Genomic DNA, 23,658 nt, shown 5'->3' with positions numbered 1-23,658 from the left:
TCTGACATTTAAAAATATTTCACTATCATGTATGTATTATTCAAGGGCTCTGACTTCCAATGTTTTCTAGTAGTATTTTGTTCTGGTTTTTCTTCCATGTCTCTGAAGAAATAGAATTTTGTTTTTCAGATTTCTTCTACTACTTGCATTTTTTGATTTCCATCATGTCCCCTTTCTCTGCTTATTTAAAAAGTCTGATTCTCTGTCACTCATTTAGACTTTCTCTTCAAATACCTGGTGTTCCTTGCTTGTCCATTGATAGCCAAGAAGGAGCCACTATGATGTTAACTAGAAACTACGTGGGTAGGTGGTACTTGCTGACTGAGAGGCGTGGGAGAGGACCTATTCTGTTGATTCCTAAATGTCAGTATCCATAGGTCTTTTTTCGGGGGAAGGGGTCTTTTCCTGGAGGGGAAGCCTCCACTTTCCTGCCTGATGGTGTGAGCCTGACAATTTGAGTTCTGGGAGTTGGCTGGGGATCCTTCCCGCAGGGTCTTGCTGTTTCCATGTGGTGCTTTACCTTCCGTGGGAGGCCAATTGAGTTGATTTGCAATTTTTAGCTTCCCCTGCTTCTGGCTGAGGTCTCAGATCTCTCTGGAACAGCAACAGTTATAATACATATAATGGCTGCTATTTACTGAGCACCAACTCCATCAGGCATTGTCCTATGCAATTAACGTGGAGTGTTATCTGTTACTCCTTTCAACTCTGTGGGTAGGTACTATGATAATATTTCCTCTAATTTATTCTGACATGGAGTGTTAACTAACCTGCTCAAACTCAGTCGTGGATCTGGCACTTCAACACAGAACCCATGCTTAATACCACTTTACCACTTGCCCACCTGCTTTCTATTTTCCAAATTCTAACGTGTCTTGTCTGCTTTCAGCACCTTTCCTGTTCTCCCTGTCCTGAAGGACTTAAGTCTTTTCTTTTTTTCCTTTTATTTTGAAAGACAGGGGTCTCCCTATGTTACCCTCAGACTCCCTATGTTGTCCTCACGCAAGTGATCCCCTGGCCTCAGCCTCCCAAAGTGCTGGGATTACAGGCATGAGCCACTGCACCCAACTCTATTTCTTTACTACTATTTTAGTGGAGTTTCAGGAGACAGCGGAGATAAATGTGCAGGTGTTGTTCACTATACATAACCAAAGACTGAAATCACTTTTTGGATGTGGAGGCTATCATGACCGGTCACAGTGACCAATGGATGGTCAATGGATGGTCACTGTGAAACTGGGATCCCACTGCATTGCCTTGGCTTCTGTTTCTGCTCTGACTGCAGTTGGATTCTCTGTAGCCAGAGAAGCCTTGCAAGCCTTAGCCCATACATGTCATGGTTGCCAACTTACCTAGAGCTGTTGCTGACACTCAGCATCCATCACTGGGGAAATGATTGGCCAGGTTTTAAGATCCAGAGCATGAAAGCATCAGATAAAAGAGACAGAACTGGAAGTGTTTCACTGTATGACTGAAAAATCACACATACATGTGAAAGGCCAAGATGATTAAAATCAAAAAGTGAATAATGGGTGAGGTGACTATAGGTGATTTACATTTTCTTCTGTCTGCTCATCTATTTTCCAGCTTTTCTACAGTGTATACATTATTTACCAAAAATGTACATTTTAAGATATTTTAAAATGTTCACTCTTTGATTCAGTCATTCTACTTCTTAGAAACATCTTAAGGTAATAATTCAAGAAGTATGCAAAGATTTAGCCACAGGAATGTTTATTCCAAAAACATTTACACTAGCATTAAATTAGAAAACCAAAATGCATAAAGAGGAGTATAAAGTTGGACTCTAAAGTCATTAAAAATATTTAACAAAATGCTTACAGGGCATTCTTATGTGGGGAGAGAAAGCTTACAAAGCATTATGTACAATATAATCCCATTTTTAATAGATGCACAGAATAATCAAAAGATAAATACCATAGGTTGAGAGTGGTTAGTATAGGGCCTGGGATTGAGGATTCAAGGCTAATGCTTTTCCCTGGGGGCTGGGGGTGTAACTGAAGTCTACACCCCCCAGCCCCCATGGGCCCCAAGCACTCCTACCTGGCCCTCTGCTAAGGGGTAGGAAGGGGGCTGGGAGGAAAATGCAAGACAGGAGGAGGCGATTAAACATGATGGTGCTCAGGCCAGATTCCCTCTGAGGATATCTCCTGAACACAGTTCCAGCACAATCTGAAATGTAATTTCTGTAAAATGCTTTCTTTGTTTTTAAAAAGTTAATCCAGATACTGCTGTCAGCTTTCCATAGTACTGGTTTCTGTAATGTCCTAATAGAGCAAAGGAAGGACACTCCTGAAGTTAAAAAGTTTCTATAGCAGGATTTGCAGAGACCAGAAGAAAAAGGTTACATAGCAAAAATTTTCTTCTGGTTATCTTTGGGTGTTTTTTTAAATTTTATTTTATCTGTATATTCTAATTTTCTCACAACAAATATATATTGCTTTTGTATTTTAAAAAAAGACATTTTAAAAATATACAGAAAATGTAATCTGGAAAAAAGTTCCTTTTTCCAGTTCCAAGTTAAATAAGTGAAAGTCACTTTACTGCTTACAAAGAAATCTTTAAATTTGAACTTGGTATCCATCTGCAACAGATCATTCAATCTAGGGATGTTGCAGAACAACAGGGACTCCTCAAATCTCACTTTCCTTAGGAATATATTTTTCTAGCTATATTTGACTATGTCCTAATCATGTCCTATTTATTTGTATATCAGAAATAACAGTCATATCACGAAGAGCTACCTTATCTTAGGCAAGTTGCTTTTCTCCCTCTTTTCCAACTTGAAAAACACACTTCTCAGATTGCTACAAAAGGCCAACCTAAGAACTCTTTTTTTTTTTTTTTTTTTTTTTTTGTTGAGACAGGGTCTTGCTCCCTCACCCAGGCTGGGGCACAGTGGTGCAATCTTGGCTCACTGTAGCCTCAATCTCCTGGCTAAGTGATCCTCCTGCCTTAGCCTCCAAACTAGCTGGGACCACAGGTGTGTACCACCATGCCTATTTTTTTATTTTTTAGAAGAGATGAGGTCTTGCTATGTGGTCTAGGCTGGTCTCAAACTCCTGACCTCAAGCAATCCTCCTGCCTTGGCCTCCCAAAGTGTTGGGATTATAGGTGTCAGTCACCACACCTGGCCAACTCTGTTCCTTCTGTATGCACACTTGATGTATGGTTTTCACCTTTAACATAACGTGTACTATCATTATTATTTTTTTGAGATAGGGTCTCACTGTGTCACCCAGGCTGGAGTGGAATGGCACAGTCTTGGCTCACTGCAACTTCCACTTCCCGGGCTCAGGCAATTCTCCTGCCTCAGCCTCCCAAGTAGCTGCGACTACAGGTGTGCCCCACTGTACTTGGCTAATTTTTTTTTTCTTTTTTTTTTTGTACAGACGGTGTTTCGCCACATTGCCCAGGCTGGTCTTGGACTCCTGAGCTCAGGTGATCTGCCTGTCTCAGCCTCCCAAAGTGCTGGGATTACAGGCATGAGCCACTACGCCTGGTCTGTATGTGCTTTTTAAAAAGCCTATCCCATACTGAATTGTGGGAACCTATGAAGTGTCTCTTAATGTCAATTAAAAGTAACAGTGGCTACAGATACTGATTTCTCAAAGTACATGAGAATTTGTCTCTAACTATGGTTGAAACAACCAAAGCAACTCTGAATCAGGTAGCGGCCTACCAGACACAAACTCTGAAATTAAACACTAACAGGACTGTTACTGGGCAGGGGGACTCCTTTGAGTAAAAAGGTAACATACAGTTTTCCTAGGTGGCTGGTGCTGTCCCCCAGCTTTCATACTGGAACAAGAGTTAGGCTCAGGTTTACATGATCCTCTACTATTCTTTTGTGAAGAATGACAACTGAGTCAGTTGGTTGAGCTTGAAGTGTTCCAGTCCTAAGGGATTCACTCTCACTTAATGTCATGTATTGGTAAGGTGCCTACATGAGGTCAGTGTTTGTGGCAACAAATAAAGACCAATGATGAAATGAGGAAATTATTTTTTTTTCTTTTAGTAAGAGATGAGGTCTTGCTATGTTGCCCATGCTGGACTCAAACTCCCAGACTCAAAATCCTGGGCTTAAGCTATTCTCCTGCATCAGCCTCCCAAATAGCTGGGACTACAGGTGCATGCCACCACACCCAGCTAGAGGCAATGATTCTTGAAGTCTCCGCTGGCTATCTAGGACTCTTATTAAATATCCTGTTATTTTAAAAAGGCCATCCAAATATATTTTCTTGAAAGAAACATTTATTTATGATCTTTATTGGTGAAATAATTTCAAACAAATCCAGAACAGGTTCTCACACTTTGAGCCTTTAGTGCAAAAACATTATGCCATGCGGGAAATAAAATGCTTATCCAGTGGAGCGCTCCCCTGACGCATTTAAATATTAGGATGCTCAAGCAGAAGACGGCTTATGTGACAGAAATCTGCTCATACATCTGCTTGAAAAAGGGCATGATAAACCTCATATTAAGGTTTCTCACAACATAAATATGCTTAAGCAACTTAATTCCAACTTAATTTCAAAACACCCCAAGAATCAACTATCCCTTTAAATAAAAAAAATAATCAATTTATATTCTTCTTAAAAGAACTCCAACAATTTAAAATAAGTTCCAATTCCATATATATATATATACATTTATAACTTAGGTGCTCTTTTGCGCTATATACTTTAATTCATGCAAAAGTGATAGAGGACTGGACTTGAGGCTCTACAGAGGCCTTTCTGAGAAAGCTGTGTAGCTCCTTACTCTGGCGAAGAACAAGGGGGTGTACATCTTGTCAATCTCAAAAGCACTGACTGCAGTCTCACCAGTTGATCTGTAAAAAAAAAAAAAAAAAAAACACAAAATTACTAGCATGAGGAAATTTCAACTCATTTAAAATCCTTGTGTGTTTGGGGAAGGTTATTCTACGCTTAGCCTTTTTTATTTTTAATTCATCTTAGGAAATTCTATATAATATAGGCATATTGTAGAAAACTCGAAAAATTTAGAAATGTGTACAGAAACATCACTCATAATTCCAACACCCAGATAAAGCCATATGAAGGATATTTCCTAGTGTTTCTTCAGATCAAACTTAGTAATTCTGTTTTTTATTTCATTTAATTATTTGTATTTTCCCACATCACTACTTTTCAGAAACCATTTTTAGTGGCAGGATGATATTTCACTGTCTGCTTGTACCAGTTTACTTAATTGGAGATTTAGGTTGCCTCTACTATTTCTCAATTAAAAATTAGGTGATTTTGATGTCCTTCAGAGATTCCTAAGGTAGAATTTTTAAGTCAGAAGCTATAGACATTAGGTTCTTGTTAAAATGTTTCAGAAAGAATTATATTCCTAGAATAGAATTTGACTATTTAATAACTGCATGATCAATGCATAATTATAGGCAGGGAGGAGGGAAAGCAGGTGGTAAGTTATGCTACCACTGAGAGAGAGAAACGAAAGCAGAGAATCCAAGTGATTTTATAAATATTACAAGGAAGTCAATGTGATAATTAGCAGCTAAAAATAATGCCTATGGTAATGTCTTTTTTTCTCCTAAATAAACAATGTTTTTCTAATGGGTCAAGTATAAACTATAACCATCCATCGTTCATTTGCTTGGTTCTACTTCAGGGTTTGGTTCCTTTTTTTCTTTTCGATACAAGGTCTTGCTCTATCACCCAGGCTGGAGTACAGTAGTATGATCATAGCTCACCGCAGCCTTGAACTCCCGGGCTCAAATGATCTTCCCACCTCAACCTCCAAATTAGCTGGGACTTCAAGGTGCATACCACCATGCCCGGCAAATATTTTTATTTTCTGTAGAGATGGGGTCACCCAATTTTGCCCAGGCTGGTCTCAAACTCTTGGCCTCAAGTGATCCTCTTGCCTTGGCCTCCCAAAGTCCTGGGATTACAGACATAAGCCTTTACACCTGCTCAGGTTTGTTTCTTTGAAAAGTAGAAAAAAAAATTCCACAGCATTACAGAGAGAAGCAAAAAGGAGATATAGCAGAATTGGTAGGCAAGAAAAATGTTCTGTTGTCAGGACCTTCCAAATGAGCAGGGAAAAGTTATTTGTCAAGTGGAAATGTGACACAGTTTTCAACAATGTGGTAAAGGTTGCAAAGAGGCTAATGGAAACTGACCTCAAAACTTCTCTCTCAGAATTTTAGATTCAAGCAGAACGAAGAGCCTTCAGTCACGTACCAATATTCTTTCAAATCGAACAAGAGCTAACCTTAATTGCCACAGGACTTGATATTTCACTTCCCTGGTTCCTTTTTAAGTTTTATGTATTTCTGTATGGCTCCTTTCTCATACCTCCCCTCTCAGTTCACTGATTATGATGTACAGGTAAATGGTACTGCATAGAACAGAGTTTTAAATAGGCATCATCTAACAGATTTGGCTTTGGAATACCTGTGATCTTATTTTTTTAGTAGACTTACTTTCCTAACTACAATTTTATTAAATCAGTGTATAATCCCTGAGGATAAAACAAATGGAAATAAAGCAAAAAACGGTAACTGAACTGTGGGAAAAGAAAAATGATCTGGTATTTTAAAATGGCTTTACGTCATGCATGGACAGCTCACAGCTGACCAAGTACCATTCTTCCCATGGAATGCTACTTTCATTTCCAAAGTGGTGGCACCAATTCACATTCCAATGGGCACTATATGAGTGTTCCAGATGCTCTGCTTCCTCAAGCATGCTTAGTCTTTTTCGTTTGGGCCATTTTCTTGGTTTGTAGTAGTTTGTAGTAGTACTGGTTTTAATTTGTAATGTAGTGTTAACTCTGAGAAATTAGAAACATAGCTGGAATTCCTAAGCTGGATATGAAGTATACATTTATAGTGTAATCTTGTTATTTTTATTGCATTCACCTACTTGTAAGTAATGTGACAAGAATGATGTATCCAGATGAGTTTGTTGAACCTCTGGTGGCCACTGGAACATAGCTGTAGCCCCACATGAAAACTCTGATCTGCTTCTTGTACAGGGACACGACGAAAATATCTGTATTTATAGTCAAGTGGTTTCTGCAAAAGAAAAGATGCATAAGCTATAATGAAACCTTACCTCACTTCTATGTTTATAGAAATATTATGCAACAGTGACACTAAAAGTAACATAATATTTGCACACAGTAAAGAGTTGTTTTGAATATCACAAGAATGTATGAGTGCTTTAAAAACTGTTAAATACTCTAAAAATATCAGGTTTTTCCCCATCATCATCATCATCTCAGTTAATCATCACAATAACCTCATGTGTTAAATATGATTGCATTATTTCTATTTACTAGCTAAAAAAATAAAGATCCAGGGAGGTAAAACTACTATGTAACCAACATTACATTAAAATTATTATCTCCTACCTCTAAGCCTAGTATTTCCTTCTACTGGAAAACACTTGGACATTTTTTAAGAGGGAAAGTGATAAATTGGTGAAGGATGCTGAAAAAGCACAGAGTATAACTTATCTTTTGCAATAACAGTAAAATGAATGAGCAAACAGCTGTGACAAGGTTCATTAGAATTACACTTCTGCAAATACTGCTGCTAAAAACAAAAAAATGTAAACACTATGAATGTTTCATCATATTCTGAAGAGAAAATTGACATTCTATGTGGGAGTTCCTAAACTCTTTTAATTAGATAAAACCTAGGCAACTAAGGCCTTCCAAATTCCCAATTTTGACCTCAGGAAACCTGCAGTCACAGTCAAAGCAACTCTCTCTGTCTCTCAGGCTGCTGCTGCCCAGGCTCCAGGAGCCCATCAGAGGGAAGAGGAGACGCCAGCAACAGGCGGCCACAAGGTGACAGGACTTGCAGATGAAACTCTGCCCTGTCTTGACATATGATGTTAGAGAAGGGGGGATTTCATACAAGAGAAATATCCTTTAAAAGCTGTAGTAATTATAAAGGCAACAAGTAAATATTAATATTTATTCCAAATACCATACAACTGGCTTCTTGGGTACATATAACAATTTTTAACCAGGATTGAAAACGTGCATATGGAGAAAGGTGAAAAAATTAGGCCACCAATCTGTTATGAGAATTTAAAGCGCTCTAGAATGTAATAATGTCAGTAATCATATTTGCTGGGCATTTTTTTCCTTTTGTAAGAAGAGGAAGAAGAAAATTATCTGAAGTTAGGTTATTTCCAGTAGAAACTGAAGTTCTAACAATATCCTTATGGAAAGAATTATCTATATGAGCTAATATAGGAAGAAAAATCCCCTGTGATTCGACATGAGCAGAGCCAAAAACATATTCAGGTATAATTTTACTAGTTATTTCACAAGAGATTTCAGCTTTACATTTTCACATACAAAAAACAAACTATCTGGTAAAAAGCAAAAAAGCTGATCCAATAAAAAATAACCACATTTTAGAAAACTCTCCAGCTTTCTTCAGTGATTGCTAGAAGTTAATATACATTTTATATAACAGTATAAATAATCAGACAGGGTTTTTTTGTTGTTGTTCTAATTGAGAATGCTTGGATGAATAGGCTATTAAGATAAGAAAACTACTAATTACACCTCGTATACTCACTTCTTCTTTTTTCTTAGTTATCACAGCAAATACTTTGGTCTGATTGTCTGTGTCTTGTGACAAGCGATAGTGACCCAGTAGAATTGCATCAGTCCTTTAAAAAAAAAACACAAATTGAATCTAAAGCAGTTATTAAGTGGATTTAAGTAATCTAAGAAGTAACAAATTACAACAGTGTTTACTTTTGCTTGAAAAGAATCAGCTAGGATTGAGTAAACCTCAATTCCAAGGCTCCAAAGACCTGCTGAAGTAGATTTTCTAAGGAAAAGCCCAGAAATTGGTATTTTTCCTAAGCCCCCGAATGATTGCTTTTAAAATCATCCAGTATTAAATGAAGGAAGCACTGGGTTACTTTAACCTGCAAGCAACCATATAAAACATAGACTGGATGGAAAGCCATTTAAAAAAAAAATACTACCTGGTATTCCTACTTCTTAAACGTGGAACAATGGACTGAGGCTCTTCAGGGGTTGTCAACATCATCACATGGCCATCAGGAAAGAATCTTATGTACCTATGTAATAACAAAAAGAAGACCAAAACACACCCCACACACAAAGTATAAAATATGTCCTTATCTATTAGTACCTATGCCTATTCATAGCTATGAAACCAACACTGAAATACCACGGGCTAAAGAACAACTAAAACATTAAAACAAATATAACTGACTACCTGTTAGTCCAGCAACAAAGAACCAAAGATATTTTATCTTCCTCAGGCGAAACTGTTGAACTTTTGAGTTTTACTCACTGAATAAAAGTCAAATATTGTTTTATTAAAGTTCTGTGCTTTTCCCAAAGCAATAATTTCAAACAAAGTGAGATCCACACACAATGGTTAACATGTCTATTTTTTTCTAAATGACAATAATATTTGGCAAGCAATAAAGTGGAATAAAAGCACAAGCTATTTGAAAAGGCAAATAAATACACCTAGAGCAAAAGACAAGGAGAAATCTAAAAGAGGCCAGAAGAAATTCTGGAATTTATATTAGCCTATTCTTTTTTAGTGCAATTTCTATATTGAGTACTAGATAAAAATACTGAGGGCCATTTTGCGGGTCAATCAAAAGCAACAAAGAACAGATGTCCATTTAACTAATACATGGAGAGAGAGAATTTTCCACTCACTCAGTGTACTACAGTTGTACCTGTAATATTCCACTTGGTGCCAGGCTCTATAGAAACCATCAAGAGACTGTTCCCCTTGACGAATATATGTGGTTTTACTGATATACACTCCTATGAAAATAATTTTAAAAAGTTAAAAGTTATAATATTCAGACATTTCCAGCATATTTTCTGTGGTTTCCTTTAAACATGCTTACAGTACTCACGTTCATCACAGAAAATTTAAATGGCGTATTTATCAAAATCAGCATTATAGATCAGTATTTCTGCTGAGTTCTACAGAATCCAACTTACCATCAAACCGAACACGAGGCCGTTCTAAAAACATCTCTCTCCAGGACGTGTATGGAACAAGTTTAATACAGCTTCTGCCCCAAACTTTCAAGCAAGCCAGACGCCATATTTCAGGGTCTCTAGGGAATAAAAGCACGATGTCAATAAAGATTAAGTCCCTATACATAGACATAAATATTTTTGCTATCAGCCATCTTTTATTTAGCAAGTATTTGTTGAACACCTGGGAGGCACTGTTCTGAGGAGAAACTAATGGACAAGGCAAAGGCCCTGCTCTTTTACTGTGGGGAAGCAAATTGAGAGGAAGCTTCTGGTAGTACGCTTAGTGCAAAAATCAACCAACAGACAAAGTAGAGTCAGCAGACAGAAATGATGGTGGTAAGGAAATAGATAGGGAGGCCAGGAAATGCCTCTCTGGGAAGGTGATCATAGTGATGGGGATAAGTATCTCAGGCAGCAGCCAGAGCATGTGCGAGGCCCTCAGGCAGAAGTGTGACTGGTGAGCTCACCCAAGAGCCAGCAGGAGCACACAGCCGTGGCAAAGTGGGCATTGTGCAGAGGGAACTATCATGAGGCAGTCGGGGTGGGTGAGGTGGCATCTTGTAGGAAGGAGTGGTTATTTACCTGAGATGGATGCCACTGGAGGGTTCTGAACACAATTTGTGCTTTTATTTTAAAAGATCACCTTGGTGGTTTATGGAGAATATGCTCTAGTGGTATAAGAGTGGAAACAGGAAGACCAGGTAGGATGCCACTATGTAACCCAAACCAAACAGAACAGTGGCTGAGTCGGAAAGGTTGTTGCAGAAGTGGTAAAATGGTCAGACTGGAGATAAATTTTGAAGGGAGCACCAACAGGACTTTGTTTAAAAAATTAGTGCAGGAGCTGGGCACGGTGGCTCATGCCTGTAATCCCAGCACTTCGGGAGGCCAAGGCAGGCGGATCACGAGGTCAGGAGGTCGAGACAAGCCTGGCCAACATAGCGAAACCCTGTCTCTACTAAAAATACAAAAATTAGCTGGTCATGGTGGCGGGTGCCTATAGTCCCAGCTACTCAGGAAGCCAAGGCAGGAGAATTGCTTGAACCTGGGAGACAGAGGTTGCAGCGAGCCAAGACTGCGCCACTACCCTCCAGCCTAGGGGACAGGGTAAGACTCTGTCTCAAAAAAAAGTGTGCAAAAAGCTAAGTAAAACATGTACTAAAAATTGACATGATTCTGCTATAACTAAAAATATTTCTAACTCCATCTCTAACTTAAAATATTCAGGGTTTGTTTTTTTTTTTTTTTTAAAGTGATGAGGTCTCACTATGTTGTCCATGCTGGAGTGCAGAGACTATTCACAGGTATGATCCCACTACTGATCAGCATGGGAGTTTTGACCTGCTCCATTTCTAACCTGGGCTAGTTCACCCTTCTTTGAGTAATCTGGTGGTTCCCAGCTCCTTGGAGTTTACTACACTGATGCTGAACTTAATGTGGACACCCAGTCAGCATAGTGCACTAGAGCCCAGAACTCCTAGGCTCAAATAATCCTCCTGCCTTAACCTTTTGAACAGCTAGGACTACAGGCATGTGCACCACCACACCCAGCTAAGTGTTCAGTTTTAAAGATGCAAAAACTAGCCTGGGCAATATAGCAAGACCTTATCTCTTAAAAAAACTTTTTTTCTAATTAACCAGGCAAAAATACAAAATGAAAAAAAAAATTAACCAGGCATGGTGACACATGCCTGTAGTTCCAGTTACTCAGGAAGCTGAGGCAAGAGGGTGGCTTGAGGCCAGGAATTTGAGGCTGCAGTGAGCCATGATGGCACCACTGCACTTCAGCCTGGGCAACAGAACAAGACCTTGTCTTGTTCATTCATTCATAAATAAGTAAATGAAGCAAAAACGACTTATATCAGTGTCAGATTGAAAAAGATAAGTCCTCTCAAATTTATGTTAAAATGTATATTTAAAATGTTTGCTTTTAAAGAATTACTTTTATGATGACACACGAAGTTTTATTCCTGAATATTTGCTTAACCAATTCTTTCTTTGTTTTTGTTTTTAGGCTAGGCAAATTAAGCAGTGGGAGTGGGGAAGGAACAAAGAAATCTGTAACTGGTTGTGATCAATTAGATGTAAACGACCACTGCACTCAGACCAGCCCAATTCTTTCTTTATAGTATTTTCTCACATACAATTACAAGTTAATGGAATAACTATGAAAGTTGTCAAAATCAAAATGAAATCACTAATGTGAAGAAAATCCTGACAGACCTGGGAAAGGCCATGAAAATAAGGTTCTCATGCTTGTATGCCTGATAACAAGAAAGACTGCAAAAAACACAACCCTGCACAAAGGCCATTAAACCTTATACAAAAAAATACTTCTACAAGGACATCTGCCCAGCAAACTGCCCGTGCAAACTTGAACTGGCATTACCCTTGTTAATGATCTTTGTAGCCAAAGATAATTATTTCCAAAACAATTACGTAATCCTTCTCATTTTTTCCTTTAAAAACCTGCCTGCCTTTACCTCCCTGAATAAGCACATGGTTTACTAAGGCATGTGTGTTCCTATTGTGATTCTCTAATGCCAAATAACTTTTGGGCATTTGTTATTTAGGTGGTTTGTTATTCAGGTTGAAATACAGAAGTGTCAGAAGTGGGATCTGAAAAGATCATTACCTGAAGGAATCAGAGATTCTTGGAACCAGTGTGCAGTACTTACTTGAGTGCTCTGAGCACTCTACTTCCACGGCTTGCCTTTTCTGCCCTGGTGAATCTTCTTTCAGGCTGAGCCTCCTTCCTTTTGATAGAGGCTTCTTGATATCATTTGGGATCTGGTTTGGATAAGGTCAACTTAATAAAGGACCATACATCCCTTTTGAGATGATAAACTTTTTGTCTTTCCTGGTAAGTCCTTTCTGGTGTAAAGAAAAGTGTCTTTTTAGATTGGGTATTCTTGATTTCTACAGAATTTACATTCTGTTCACGTCTTCTGGTGAATTTACTTTTGATTTGGTCTGTGCATTCAGTTTAATATTTTGTTTGATCTGCATGCCTGGGCTAAAATATTTGTGAACGTTCTTATTTTGGTTTTTGATTTGGTTTGACTCTTTTCCCTTGCTGCTTCTGAAAATCTTCCACAAGCAAAAATAAAGATTCTGAATGGTGGGCACAAGATGGCTAATCAAAAACCACTAGGGCTGGCCGGTTGCGGTGGCTCACCTCTGTAATCCCAGCACTTTGGGAGGCCAAGGCGGGCAGATCACGAGGTCAAGAGATCAAGACCATCCTGGCTAACATGGTGAAACCCCATCTCTACTAAAAAATACAAAAAATTAGCCGGATGTGGTGGCGGGCACCTGTAGTCCCAGCTACTGGGGAGGCTGATGCAGGAGAATGGCGTGAACCTGCGAGGCAGAGCTGGCAGTGAGCCAAGATCGCGCCACTGCACCTGCAGCCTGGGCAGCAGAGCGAGACTCTGTCTCGGGAAAAAAAAAAAAAAAAAAAAACCACTTGGGCTACAGAGGCTGAGGCAAGAGAATGGTGTGAACCCAGAGGCAGAGCTTGCAGTGAGCCGAGATCACGCCACTGCACTCCAGCCTAGGCAACAGAGCGAGACTCCGTCTCAAAAAAAAAAGAAAGAAAGAAAGAAAGGAAGAAAGAGAAAGAAAGAAAGAAAGAAAGAAAGAAAGAAAGAAAGAAAGAAAGAAAGAAAGAAAGAAAGGAAGGAAAGAAAGAGAAAGAAAGAAAGAAAGAAAGAAAGAAAGAAAAAGAAAGAGAAAGAAAGAAAGAAAGAGAAAGAAAGAAAGAAAGAAAGAAAGAAAGAAAGAAAGAGAGAGAGAGAGAGAGAGAGAGAAAGAAAGAAAGAAAGAAAGAAAGAAAGAAAGAAAGAAAGAAAGAAAGAAAGAAAGAAAGAAAACAAATCACTAGGGCCAGGTGCGGTGGCTCACGCCTGTAATTCCTGCACTTTGGGAGACTGAGGTGGGCGGATCACCTGGGGTTGGGAGTTAGAGGCCAGGCCAGCCAAAATGGTGAAACCCCGTCTCTGCTAGAAATACAAAAATTAGCCAGCTGTGGTGGTGCATGCCTGTAATCTCAGCTACTCGGGAGACTGAGGCAGGAGAATCGCCTGAACCTGGAAGGCAGAGGTTGCAGTTAGCCAAGATTGTGCCACCGTACTGCAGCCTAGGCGACACAGTGAGACTGTCTCAAAAGAAAAAAAAAAAAAAAAAAGACAAACCACTAGGTCAGTCACCACCACCTAAAACACAGGTCTAAACTCCTGACTTTCTCTGACAGGATTTGCAGAATTTTCTTTCCTCTCGAGAGAGTAGTAAGAAACAGAATGGGATTCTCAAATGTTAAAATATGCCAGTTTTTCTGGGATTCCAGCTGACTACATCTTATAGCCTATTCTTGTGCACATTTTTAAACTGACAGGCAAAATTACATCAAGAAAAATTTACAGCTCAAATTATCATCATTCAAAAACCTGCAACTATAGAATATATGTAGTCTAAGTTCTCTATTTTTTTTCTTCACACTTTGAATCTGCTGACTTTTCCATTCATGTTGAGATAAAACTCACTGCTTATGACATGTGAACCAAGATTAAATAAAGAAGAATTTTGTGTAATTTGAAAGTTATTTAAAGCTTATTTCAAAATATGGAATAAGAAACAAATCAGTAAGTAGGAGACAGAGATGTGAAGAAAGTTGCAAAGATATATTTTTGGTTAAAAAAAGGTGAAAAAGAGAATAATTTTGTACAAAAAAGAATCTTGTATGGTAGATTTTTGTCCTAAAGTAAAATGACTGGTTAAGAAAGAGGAAGGTATACAACAGAGCAGAAAGTCCAAGCATGTCATCAATATAAGTTGTGATAAGGTTCATAAAAGATTTTGTGTGTGGTCAAGTTGGCTATAATTGAATTGTTTATAAGTCTTTCTAAAGATTGAGCTTTGCTATTAGAAATAACACTAATACAAAACTAAAAAACTTGGTCCTCTGTTAGAACAACGAGGTTTTCTTAAAGTATTAATTTGCTCTTAGTATTAATAAAACTATAAGAGGTTTTGATTTTAAATTCTAAAATCTGTTGAACAGCCATCTGCAAAACTACAGTTTCTATTTCTTCCTGGGATCTAATTAATTTCCCTAGTTCCAGGTTGGAAATGCTGTCTTTTTCACTCAGAATGGTAATTTCACTTCTCAAGGTAAAATTTTTCTTTCTGAAACTTCTCAGATTTATATCAGAAGTTCAACTTTTGCTGTACCCCTCCTGCACATGATTTGCAGGTCATACACCATTGCCTTCTGTTCTTTCTCCCCTTGAAAGAGTGTATCTTTTTGCTTGGCTAGGGTGATAACTCTCTCTTTCAACCTTTTTGTCAACTCCTCTTAATTTTTTCCCTCCAGTTCTAGCTCTGCTGTTAATAGCCTGACACTGAAATGTTTCTTTTTTTTTTTTTTTTTTTTTTTATGAGATAGGATCTCACTCTGTTATCTTGGCTGGAGTGCAGTGGCATGATCACGGTTTATTGTGGCCTTGAACTCCTGGGCTCGGGTGATCCTCCTGCCTCAGCTTCCTGAGTAGCTGGGACCACAGGTACACACACCACGTCCAGCTAATTTTTCTATTTTATCACAGAGACGGGGTTTCGCCATGTTGCTCAGGCTGGTCTTGAACTCCTGGGTCCAACCCATCAATCCACATCAGCCTCCCAAAGTGCTAGGATTATAGGTGTGAGCCACTGCACCTGTGTTTTTTTTGTTTTTTTGTTTTTTTGTTTTTTGAGACAGGGTCTCACTCCATCACTCAGGCTGGTGTGGTGTGATCATAGCTCACTGCAGCCAGGCTCCAGCCATCTTCCTGCCTTAGCCTCTCAAGTAGCTAGGCGTGCACCACCACACCCAGCTAATTTTTTTGCTTTTTTAGTAAAGATGTTGTCCATGCTGGTCTTGAACTCCTGACCTCAAGCTATCCTCCTACCTTGGTCTCCCAAAGTGCTGGGATTACAGGCATGAGTGACCATGTCCGGCCTGAAATGTTTAGTTTAAAGGTCTAGAAGAGCAATGTTTTCCTCCAATATAACTTGATTCTGTAATCTTGGCTTTATATGATATCTGAATTATTCCATGTAACCAGGAAACTTCCTATGCTATTTAAGAGCCATGTATTCTCCTGCTCAAGTTACTAGTTTTCTTGTTTATATTCCTCTCTAATATAGACATATAACCCTGGATACTTCCTGTCCCTAAGTAAATTCAAGTACCCTTTTTATCAGGTTTAACTTCCAAGTTATCTAAACAGGTTTCCCACAAGGAGAAGCAAATACCCTATAAAAGGTATTTCTTTATCTTTTTGACAACTGGCCTAAAAAAAAAAATTTAATGTTTTATCAATATAACGCCTGTGTTTTCTTTATTAGGTTTTTGGTTACTTACGAAAACTGAGCTTTAAAAGGATTAAGGCTTTTACATCCATGTAACTTTCTGCATTGCTTTTAAGATCTTTTGATTATCAGTATGGTTAAATGAGTAACTTCACAGTGGCCAGCAATTTTGTTTTGATCAAATGTTTTGAACCTTTGACATCTCTGGCAGGTTTCCCCAGAATCAAGATCCTAAATTAAGGCTTTCCAATCTAAAATTAACTTTGAGATTTTCTTTTCTTTTTTTTTTTTGAGATGTAGTTTCACTCTTGTTGCTCGGGCTGGAGTGCAATGGTGCGATCTTAGCTCACCGCAACCTCTACCTACCAGGTTCAGGCAATTCTCCTGCCTCAGCCTCCCAAGTATCTGGGATTACAGGCAGGAGCCACCACGCCCGGATAGTTTTGTATTTTTAGTAGAGATGGGGTTTCTCCATGTTGGTCACGCTGGTCTCGAACTCCTGGCCTCAGGTAATCCACCCGCCTCGTCCTCCCAAAGTGCTAGGATTACAGACGTGAGCCACCACACCCAGCCAACTTTGGGATTTTCTAGTTGGGCTCCTGGAAAGCCTCAAAGAACGTATCTCTCATCCTTTAGATATATCAAATGATTAACCTCACTTGGTAAATTGTATGGGAGGCACTGTTAAATAATAAGTATTAGATCTTCTTTCAGTTACATTTATGGGTATATTATTGATATAAATGTTCCAAAACTATGTAAACTCATAAAAATCTAGTATGCTGTTAGTTATAAATTTCTATTATGTCAAATATTTTCTAAAGTTATATTTGTATAGATGTTATTAATGTGAGTATTCTAAAGATTAGATGAAATTTATATAAAAGTCTGATAGTCCTGATGTGACACTGTCAGTCATGATTCTGGTTATCTTAAAATGCTACATGTACTAGAAATAATTAAATTTCCTCATCAACTGAGAACTTTCATCAGATTTTACAGGGCTATTCTAAGTTTTTGTCATCACAATTATTATTTTGAATTCTCTAAAAACATTTGCAATCAGCTACAGTCCAAAACTGCCGTTCATGGAAAAGACTCTAGCAGTACTCTTGAACAAAGATTTTTGGTAACTTTAAGATCAATGGACTAAATAAAAATTTCCAGAACTCTAATAAATTCATGGGTTCACAGAACTGCTAATAATGATCAAGCATAATAAAAAATTACATAAAATTGATGTAAATGATGAAGAGAATGTCTTTATGACATTAGAAGACTTTTGTGAACAAAGGTGGAACCATTTGCTTTTTCTCCCTACTTGATTTCTCCAAAATTCAGAAACTATTCATATTATTTTTATTTATATAAGTTCAATAAAAATCTACTCTCTTTATATGAGGATACAATTAGAAACATTAGTTATATTACCAAGGCTTTGACTGAAAATGTCATATTTAAGAATGTGCATAAAACATCTGGCTTTAAGAGTTCTCAGCCTTATCGTGAGTAAAACCTGTCACTTCCTAGCAGGCCCAAGAACCTTAAGACCCTAAGTGAAGCCTAAAGTCTACCTCTCTTTGACTTCCTAGCCTCAAGAGATTTTTAAATCTGAAATTCCTATATGATCAATGTAGGAAAAAAAAATTTCTTAAAAAAAAAACAATACACCTGTTGTTATCCACACGTACACTGGACTGTTTCATGAATTCTCCTAGTTTCCTCCAGGATTGGACTACAACACACCAACTAAAAACAAAAGCTTCTGTTCGTAAAGCCTTATAAGCTGAAACTATTCAAATTTTAAGAAACAAGTCTCATGTCTGATATATGAGCCACACAACAATATCATGACCAGAGACATTCAAACATAAATCAGGAGGAGAAGCTGATGTTTTCTGTGAAAGCTGTAGACAGCTTTTTCCACGACATCAGAACCATATAAGACTTTTACCCCCACTTAATGCTACTTTTTTCACTTGACAGGATAATGGTGTAATTGAAATTTCATAATCAATAGCTTCTGCTGGTAACTTAACAGAACCTAACCCAAGAAATCCTTTAGTATTCATTGGTTAAAAAAGAAAATATCTGTGCTATTGCTAGTACTACATGCTGTACCTAGATAAATCCCTCTGATAAAGTTGAGACCCATGTACACAAAATAAGAAAACAGGTCGCATGATTACATGGTCTCAACTAATTCCCTGTGGTCACTGATCTACTCGATTTGTTGTTCTTAAGCCCAGGTTCATGGCTCAAAACCATTATGCAAATTGGAATTGTCATATTACTATTAACTTTGTATCTGTCACCTGTTAAATTTCTGCAGAAGTACCACACCTAACAATAATGCTGGCCCAGCATTTTGAGTAACAAAAGACTATGGAACAGACAAAAATCAAACTTAATAATGGAATCCAGGTAGACACAGCCTGAGAGTCATTCCCTTCAAATGTCCCTTCTTGCCCAAATGTGGCTTAAAAGGGTTTTGACACGGACTCCTAGTCGCTAATCATTCTTCCCAACATGGGATGAGACTAGAAACCAGGATTGGTCTATGCTGGTACTATGGGATGTCAAAACCTAACTACAGGATGACTGATCAGAGAAAGATACTGATCAAAAGGGGAAAATGTGAAAGTTGTTAAAATAAAAATGGAGTCACTAATGTTAAGAAAACCCTGACAAAGAGAGCTGAGGAAGGTCATGAAGAGGTTCTCAGGCTTCTATGACTGGTTAACAAAAAAAGACTATAAAAAACACAACTCTGCACAAAGGCCATCACAGCCTTATACAAAAAATATTTTTGCTGCAAGGACATCTGCCCAAGAAACTGTCTGTCCAATCTCAGACTGGTGTCACCCTTGTTACTGATCTTTGTAGTCAAGGATTAAGTATTTCAAAACAATTATGTAATCCTCATTTTTTCATTTAAAAACCTTTGTTTCCCTGAATAGTTTACTATGGCATGTGTATCCCCATTGCAATGTATTATTCTCAAATAAATGTCTTTTAGAGAGTCTCTCTGCTTATTATTTAGGTTGACATAACAGTGCTAGAGACTCTAGTGGCAATCCACTAGGTGTTTAATAGGTACTTGTTAAGTATACTAGCACACAGAATTGTGAAAGAGTCTTCAAAGAAATTCAAGTATTTTATGAAAACTACAAGATTCCAAATGGAATTAATTTAAAAATAATGCATCTGAATTTTAAGAACAAAAGTTGTTTTTAAAAATTCTATATAAGGACTAAGTATATAGTTTTAGGTTTTACATTTAAGTCTTTAATCCATCTTGATTTGATTTTTGTGTATCGTGTAAGGAAAGGATCCAGTTTCCATCTTCTGCACATGGCTAGCTGGTTATCTCAGCACCATTTATTGAATAGAGTCCTTTCCCACACGTAGCAAAATTTTCAAAATATAGAATAACTTTTAATGAGCCTTAAGAAAATGCTAGTGCTGTTTTAATCTAAACCATTACCACAATGAGTCTACAGTTAGTATAAAAATGACTTGAATATATTTTTCTAATATAATTCTTTTTCCCAAATCAGTTAAGCTAGCATGCAAACCCTATGGAAGTAGTATGGGTTACTATATCCTACATATTATTCTATACCCTAGAAACCTAGCATATTCTAGCCTTTAAATTCTAAGTTATTTGAGAAAATTAAGTACAGCTTAGCAAAACTTGTTTATTCTAAGCTTTAACTCAGAACACCAATCAAGTAATTTTATCAGGATTGGCAAAGGACCATCTTTCTTTTCACCGTTGCCTGAGTTGTTTAAAAAATAAAAACAAAAACTTAGTACCTGGCACAGATGTAGAATCCTCTGCACACCAGTGACAACTGCTCCAGTGATCTGAGGTCCAAGTCACTAGACACCACCCATCGGAAGATGTACATCAGGACCTCCATTGGCAGCACTGCAAAAGAAAATCATCCTTCAGTGACTCTCCTGTATGTCATTCTATTGTCACAACGACATTCCCAGTACATTTATACCTTCCTAGAAATTTATAAATCACACCCTCTGTATTGCTCAGAGCTAAAGCATGAATGTATTTAGCTACTCAATAATAATAATGAATGGTTCTTAACATCAAGATATAAGTATCTTTGTTTTTTCAGTATAGATCTGAAGCTACTTTTTATAAAGCACTTTTCCCTCATAAGATTATTTTGCCAGACATATTAAAATAAATGTTTTAGAAAAATAATCTGTGTGTGTGATCCATATTGCATCTATTAACACTAAAGTTATTTTCATCTCCTTGAAAACTTTTAATTGTCCTCCTCTGAAAATATTTAACATATTAAATTAATATTTAACATATTAATATTTAACATATTAAAAATACATTAATTTCTTTTTTTTTTTTTTGAGACGAGGTCTTGCTCTGTTGCCCAGGCTGGAGTGCAGTGATACAATCTCAGCTCACTGCAGCCTCTGCCTCCTGGGTTCAAGTAATTCTCATGCCTCAGCCTCCCAAGTAGCTGGGACTACAGTTATGCACCACCACGCCCAGCTAATTTTTGTATTTTTAGTAGAGGTGGGGTTTCACCATGTTGGCCAGGCTTGTCTTGAACTCCTGGCCTCAAGTGATCCTCCCAATTCAGCCTCCCAAAATGCTGAGATTGCAGGCATGAGCCACCATGCCTGAACAAAAATACATTAATTTCTAAACATTCAGCCTGTCTCAGGACAATTGTCCAACATGGCTGAAATGCTTCATGATACCAGTATTCCTCCAGTTTTCTTAGGGCTACCTCAACAACTCAGACTTACCCTGCTAAATCTTTACTGAAAAAGGTATGACATCCTTAAACAATAGCACTACAAACTATTCTGCTTCAGATTATAAAGCAGCTTACTAGTGGGTGCAGTGCCTCACACCTGTAATCCCAGCACTTTGGGAGGCCGAGGTGGGCGGATCATGAAGTCAGGAGTTCGAGACCAGCCTGGCCAACATGGTGAAACTCTGTCTTTACTAAAGATACAAAAATTTAGCTGGGTGTGGTGGCACACGCCTGTAATCCCAGCTACTTGGGAGGCTAAGGCAGGAGAATCGCTTGAACCCGGGAGGCGGAGGTTGCAGTGAGCCGAGATTGCACCATTGCACTCCAGCCTGGGTGACAGGGCGCGTCTCCATCTCAAAAAACAAAACAAAGCAAAACACAAAACAGCTTAATAGTATATGCAAATGATAATTATAACTAGATCTTCCACCATATTCTGAACTAAAGCAGCAGTTATCTGGCAAATTATCTGACCTTATAAATTTGGAAATCTTTAAGGTTATTTCTCACTGAGTTATGAAAAACAAGTATTCACACCTGATATGTGAGTCTGACTGCTCTCAAGCTCAGGCTGACACAGTTTGAGCACAGACTCCTGAAATGTGAGTTGCTGCTGGAAGTAGGATAAGAGATCTGCCATTTTGCTATCATCATCATTATCTTCAATGCTGAAAAAAGGGAGGTGAATAAATTAAGTGCCTCAGTCTACAAGCGTACAGTTTAGAAACTGATTTTTCATAGCATTTTCAAATTTGCTTTACAAAAAGTCACCTAAAGCTTATTCAACATGTGATACATTTTTAAATGTGATGAATTTATCCTGTCTTACAAAGGAATACCACACCAAGTTTTTCAAAGAAAAAAGCTTCAGTAATTATCATCCAGAAAGAATTAGAATTTTTGGATACAGGTGTTGAGATTTAACTAATTTTATTGTAAAGTAGAGATTTTATGAGTTAGTGCAAGCTTTCAAATGATTTCAAAAATCTTACCGTAGTATGTTCTTTAACCTTAATTTATTCTAACTGGATAAAAACCAAATCTACAGATGTCATCTGAGGTACTTACTTACCAAGGGTTTTCTAACAGATTTGCCTTATCAGCCTACCTTTAGAGAGGAAAATACCTACTTTGAAAACATCTTAGGGTTCACAAATCATCTACCAGTATACACAAATGTGTATAGAAAAATGTCTAGAATGTGTATAGAAAAATGTGTATAGAAAAATGTGCTAGAAAAATGTCTGAGCTTTCTATTTTTACTGAAGTGAACCTTAAAGATGATCAGACTTACAAAGAGGATTGGATGAAGGCGAAGTTAGAAAACCAGGAAGTTTCAAGTGACGTAGACTTAAAAAAACAAAAACAAAAACAAAACCAAACCAGGAAGGGCATTTTATAATACAACAAAATATAAGTGTGGTTGAGGCTAGATGGACTCAATGGCTATTCTACAAACATGTTACAGGAAAGAAAAAAACAGGCAAACTTTTAGGGCTTATCAGATCTTATTTAAAAAAAAAAGATGAATCCTTAAAGAACTTTCATAGCATCTGGGTTTGTATAAAAAATGGGAAAGAAAAGAAATGCCTCTTTAATATTTTAATACAATCTTTCTTAACAGCATCTGGCACATATTTATAAAACTGGCTAAGAGCTGAGTCTAAATGACTCTACCCAAATTTAAAGAAGGTTTAGAAAAAACCCAAGTGATTCATTTTAAGTATGGACTACCTCACACTGTTAACTCTAATTTGGTGAATATTATTAGCTGAAAATTTAAACAGGCTAATATTGACCTCGTTGGGATGTTTTTAATATGACTTATCCAAAGCTTAAGTGTGAATACCATATGCAGTTAAAAAACATTGGCACTAAACATATGTTATCAATAAAGGTGACAATTATTTCATGACAGAGGGAATATATTAATATAATAACTAATATAATATTTCATTACCAAAACTTTTTTCTCTGTACTATTTTTAACCTGACATTCTCTCATGGGTACAGACTCCCTTCCCTTCTAATATCAGGAAATTGAGTTTTGGGAGATAGTGGAATTAAGCCAAAACAATTTTACAATTGTCTTGCAAAAGTATTGCCTTAAAAATAAGTTTTCTTGATCTTTATCCATATAAAACCAATGCTACTTCATGGCTTTGATGCAAGTGGCAACTATACAATTCAAACATGATTTCTTTTAGGAATATATTCTGCATCTGTGCTTTTAAATAAATGTTAGAGTTTTAATGTTTTACTGAAAACATTAAAAGAATAATAACGTCTTTTATAGTTCAGCATTTTCCTAATAAAATTAGAAGCCTTTTTTAAAATGTAAAATTTCAAACATACACAAAAGGAAACTAGTGTAATAAAATCCCATGTACCCATCACTCAATTTTAACCATTATTAACATTTTGCCAAATTTAG

At 37.4% G+C, this 23,658-nt stretch overlaps 1 protein-coding gene across 2 annotated transcripts in view; it reads right to left on the bottom strand.

Moving 5' to 3' along the window:
- Positions 1 to 4,257: 4,257 nt before the first annotated feature.
- FBXO9 (F-box protein 9) overlaps positions 4,258 to 23,658 on the bottom strand; it is a 27,247-nt gene continuing 7,846 nt past the window's right edge. For both annotated transcript variants that reach the window (XM_055263004.2, XM_063632240.1), the window contains 8 exons: positions 21,762 to 21,892; positions 20,236 to 20,350; positions 10,024 to 10,142; positions 9,750 to 9,840; positions 9,015 to 9,110; positions 8,597 to 8,690; positions 6,921 to 7,072; positions 4,258 to 4,855 (listed from right to left, as the gene is read on the bottom strand). In XM_055263004.2, coding sequence (XP_055118979.2) covers positions 4,747 to 4,855; positions 6,921 to 7,072; positions 8,597 to 8,690; positions 9,015 to 9,110; positions 9,750 to 9,840; positions 10,024 to 10,142; positions 20,236 to 20,350; positions 21,762 to 21,892 — 907 coding nt within the window. In that variant the 3' untranslated portion in view covers positions 4,258 to 4,746. The remainder of the gene's footprint in view (positions 4,856 to 6,920; positions 7,073 to 8,596; positions 8,691 to 9,014; positions 9,111 to 9,749; positions 9,841 to 10,023; positions 10,143 to 20,235; positions 20,351 to 21,761; positions 21,893 to 23,658) is intronic.

The sequence above is a fragment of the Symphalangus syndactylus genome, chromosome 23, assembly GCF_028878055.3.
Source record: "Symphalangus syndactylus isolate Jambi chromosome 23, NHGRI_mSymSyn1-v2.1_pri, whole genome shotgun sequence".
In the NCBI taxonomy this organism is placed as follows: Eukaryota; Metazoa; Chordata; class Mammalia; order Primates; family Hylobatidae; genus Symphalangus; species Symphalangus syndactylus.
This window is presented reverse-complemented; position numbering and strand designations above follow the sequence as displayed.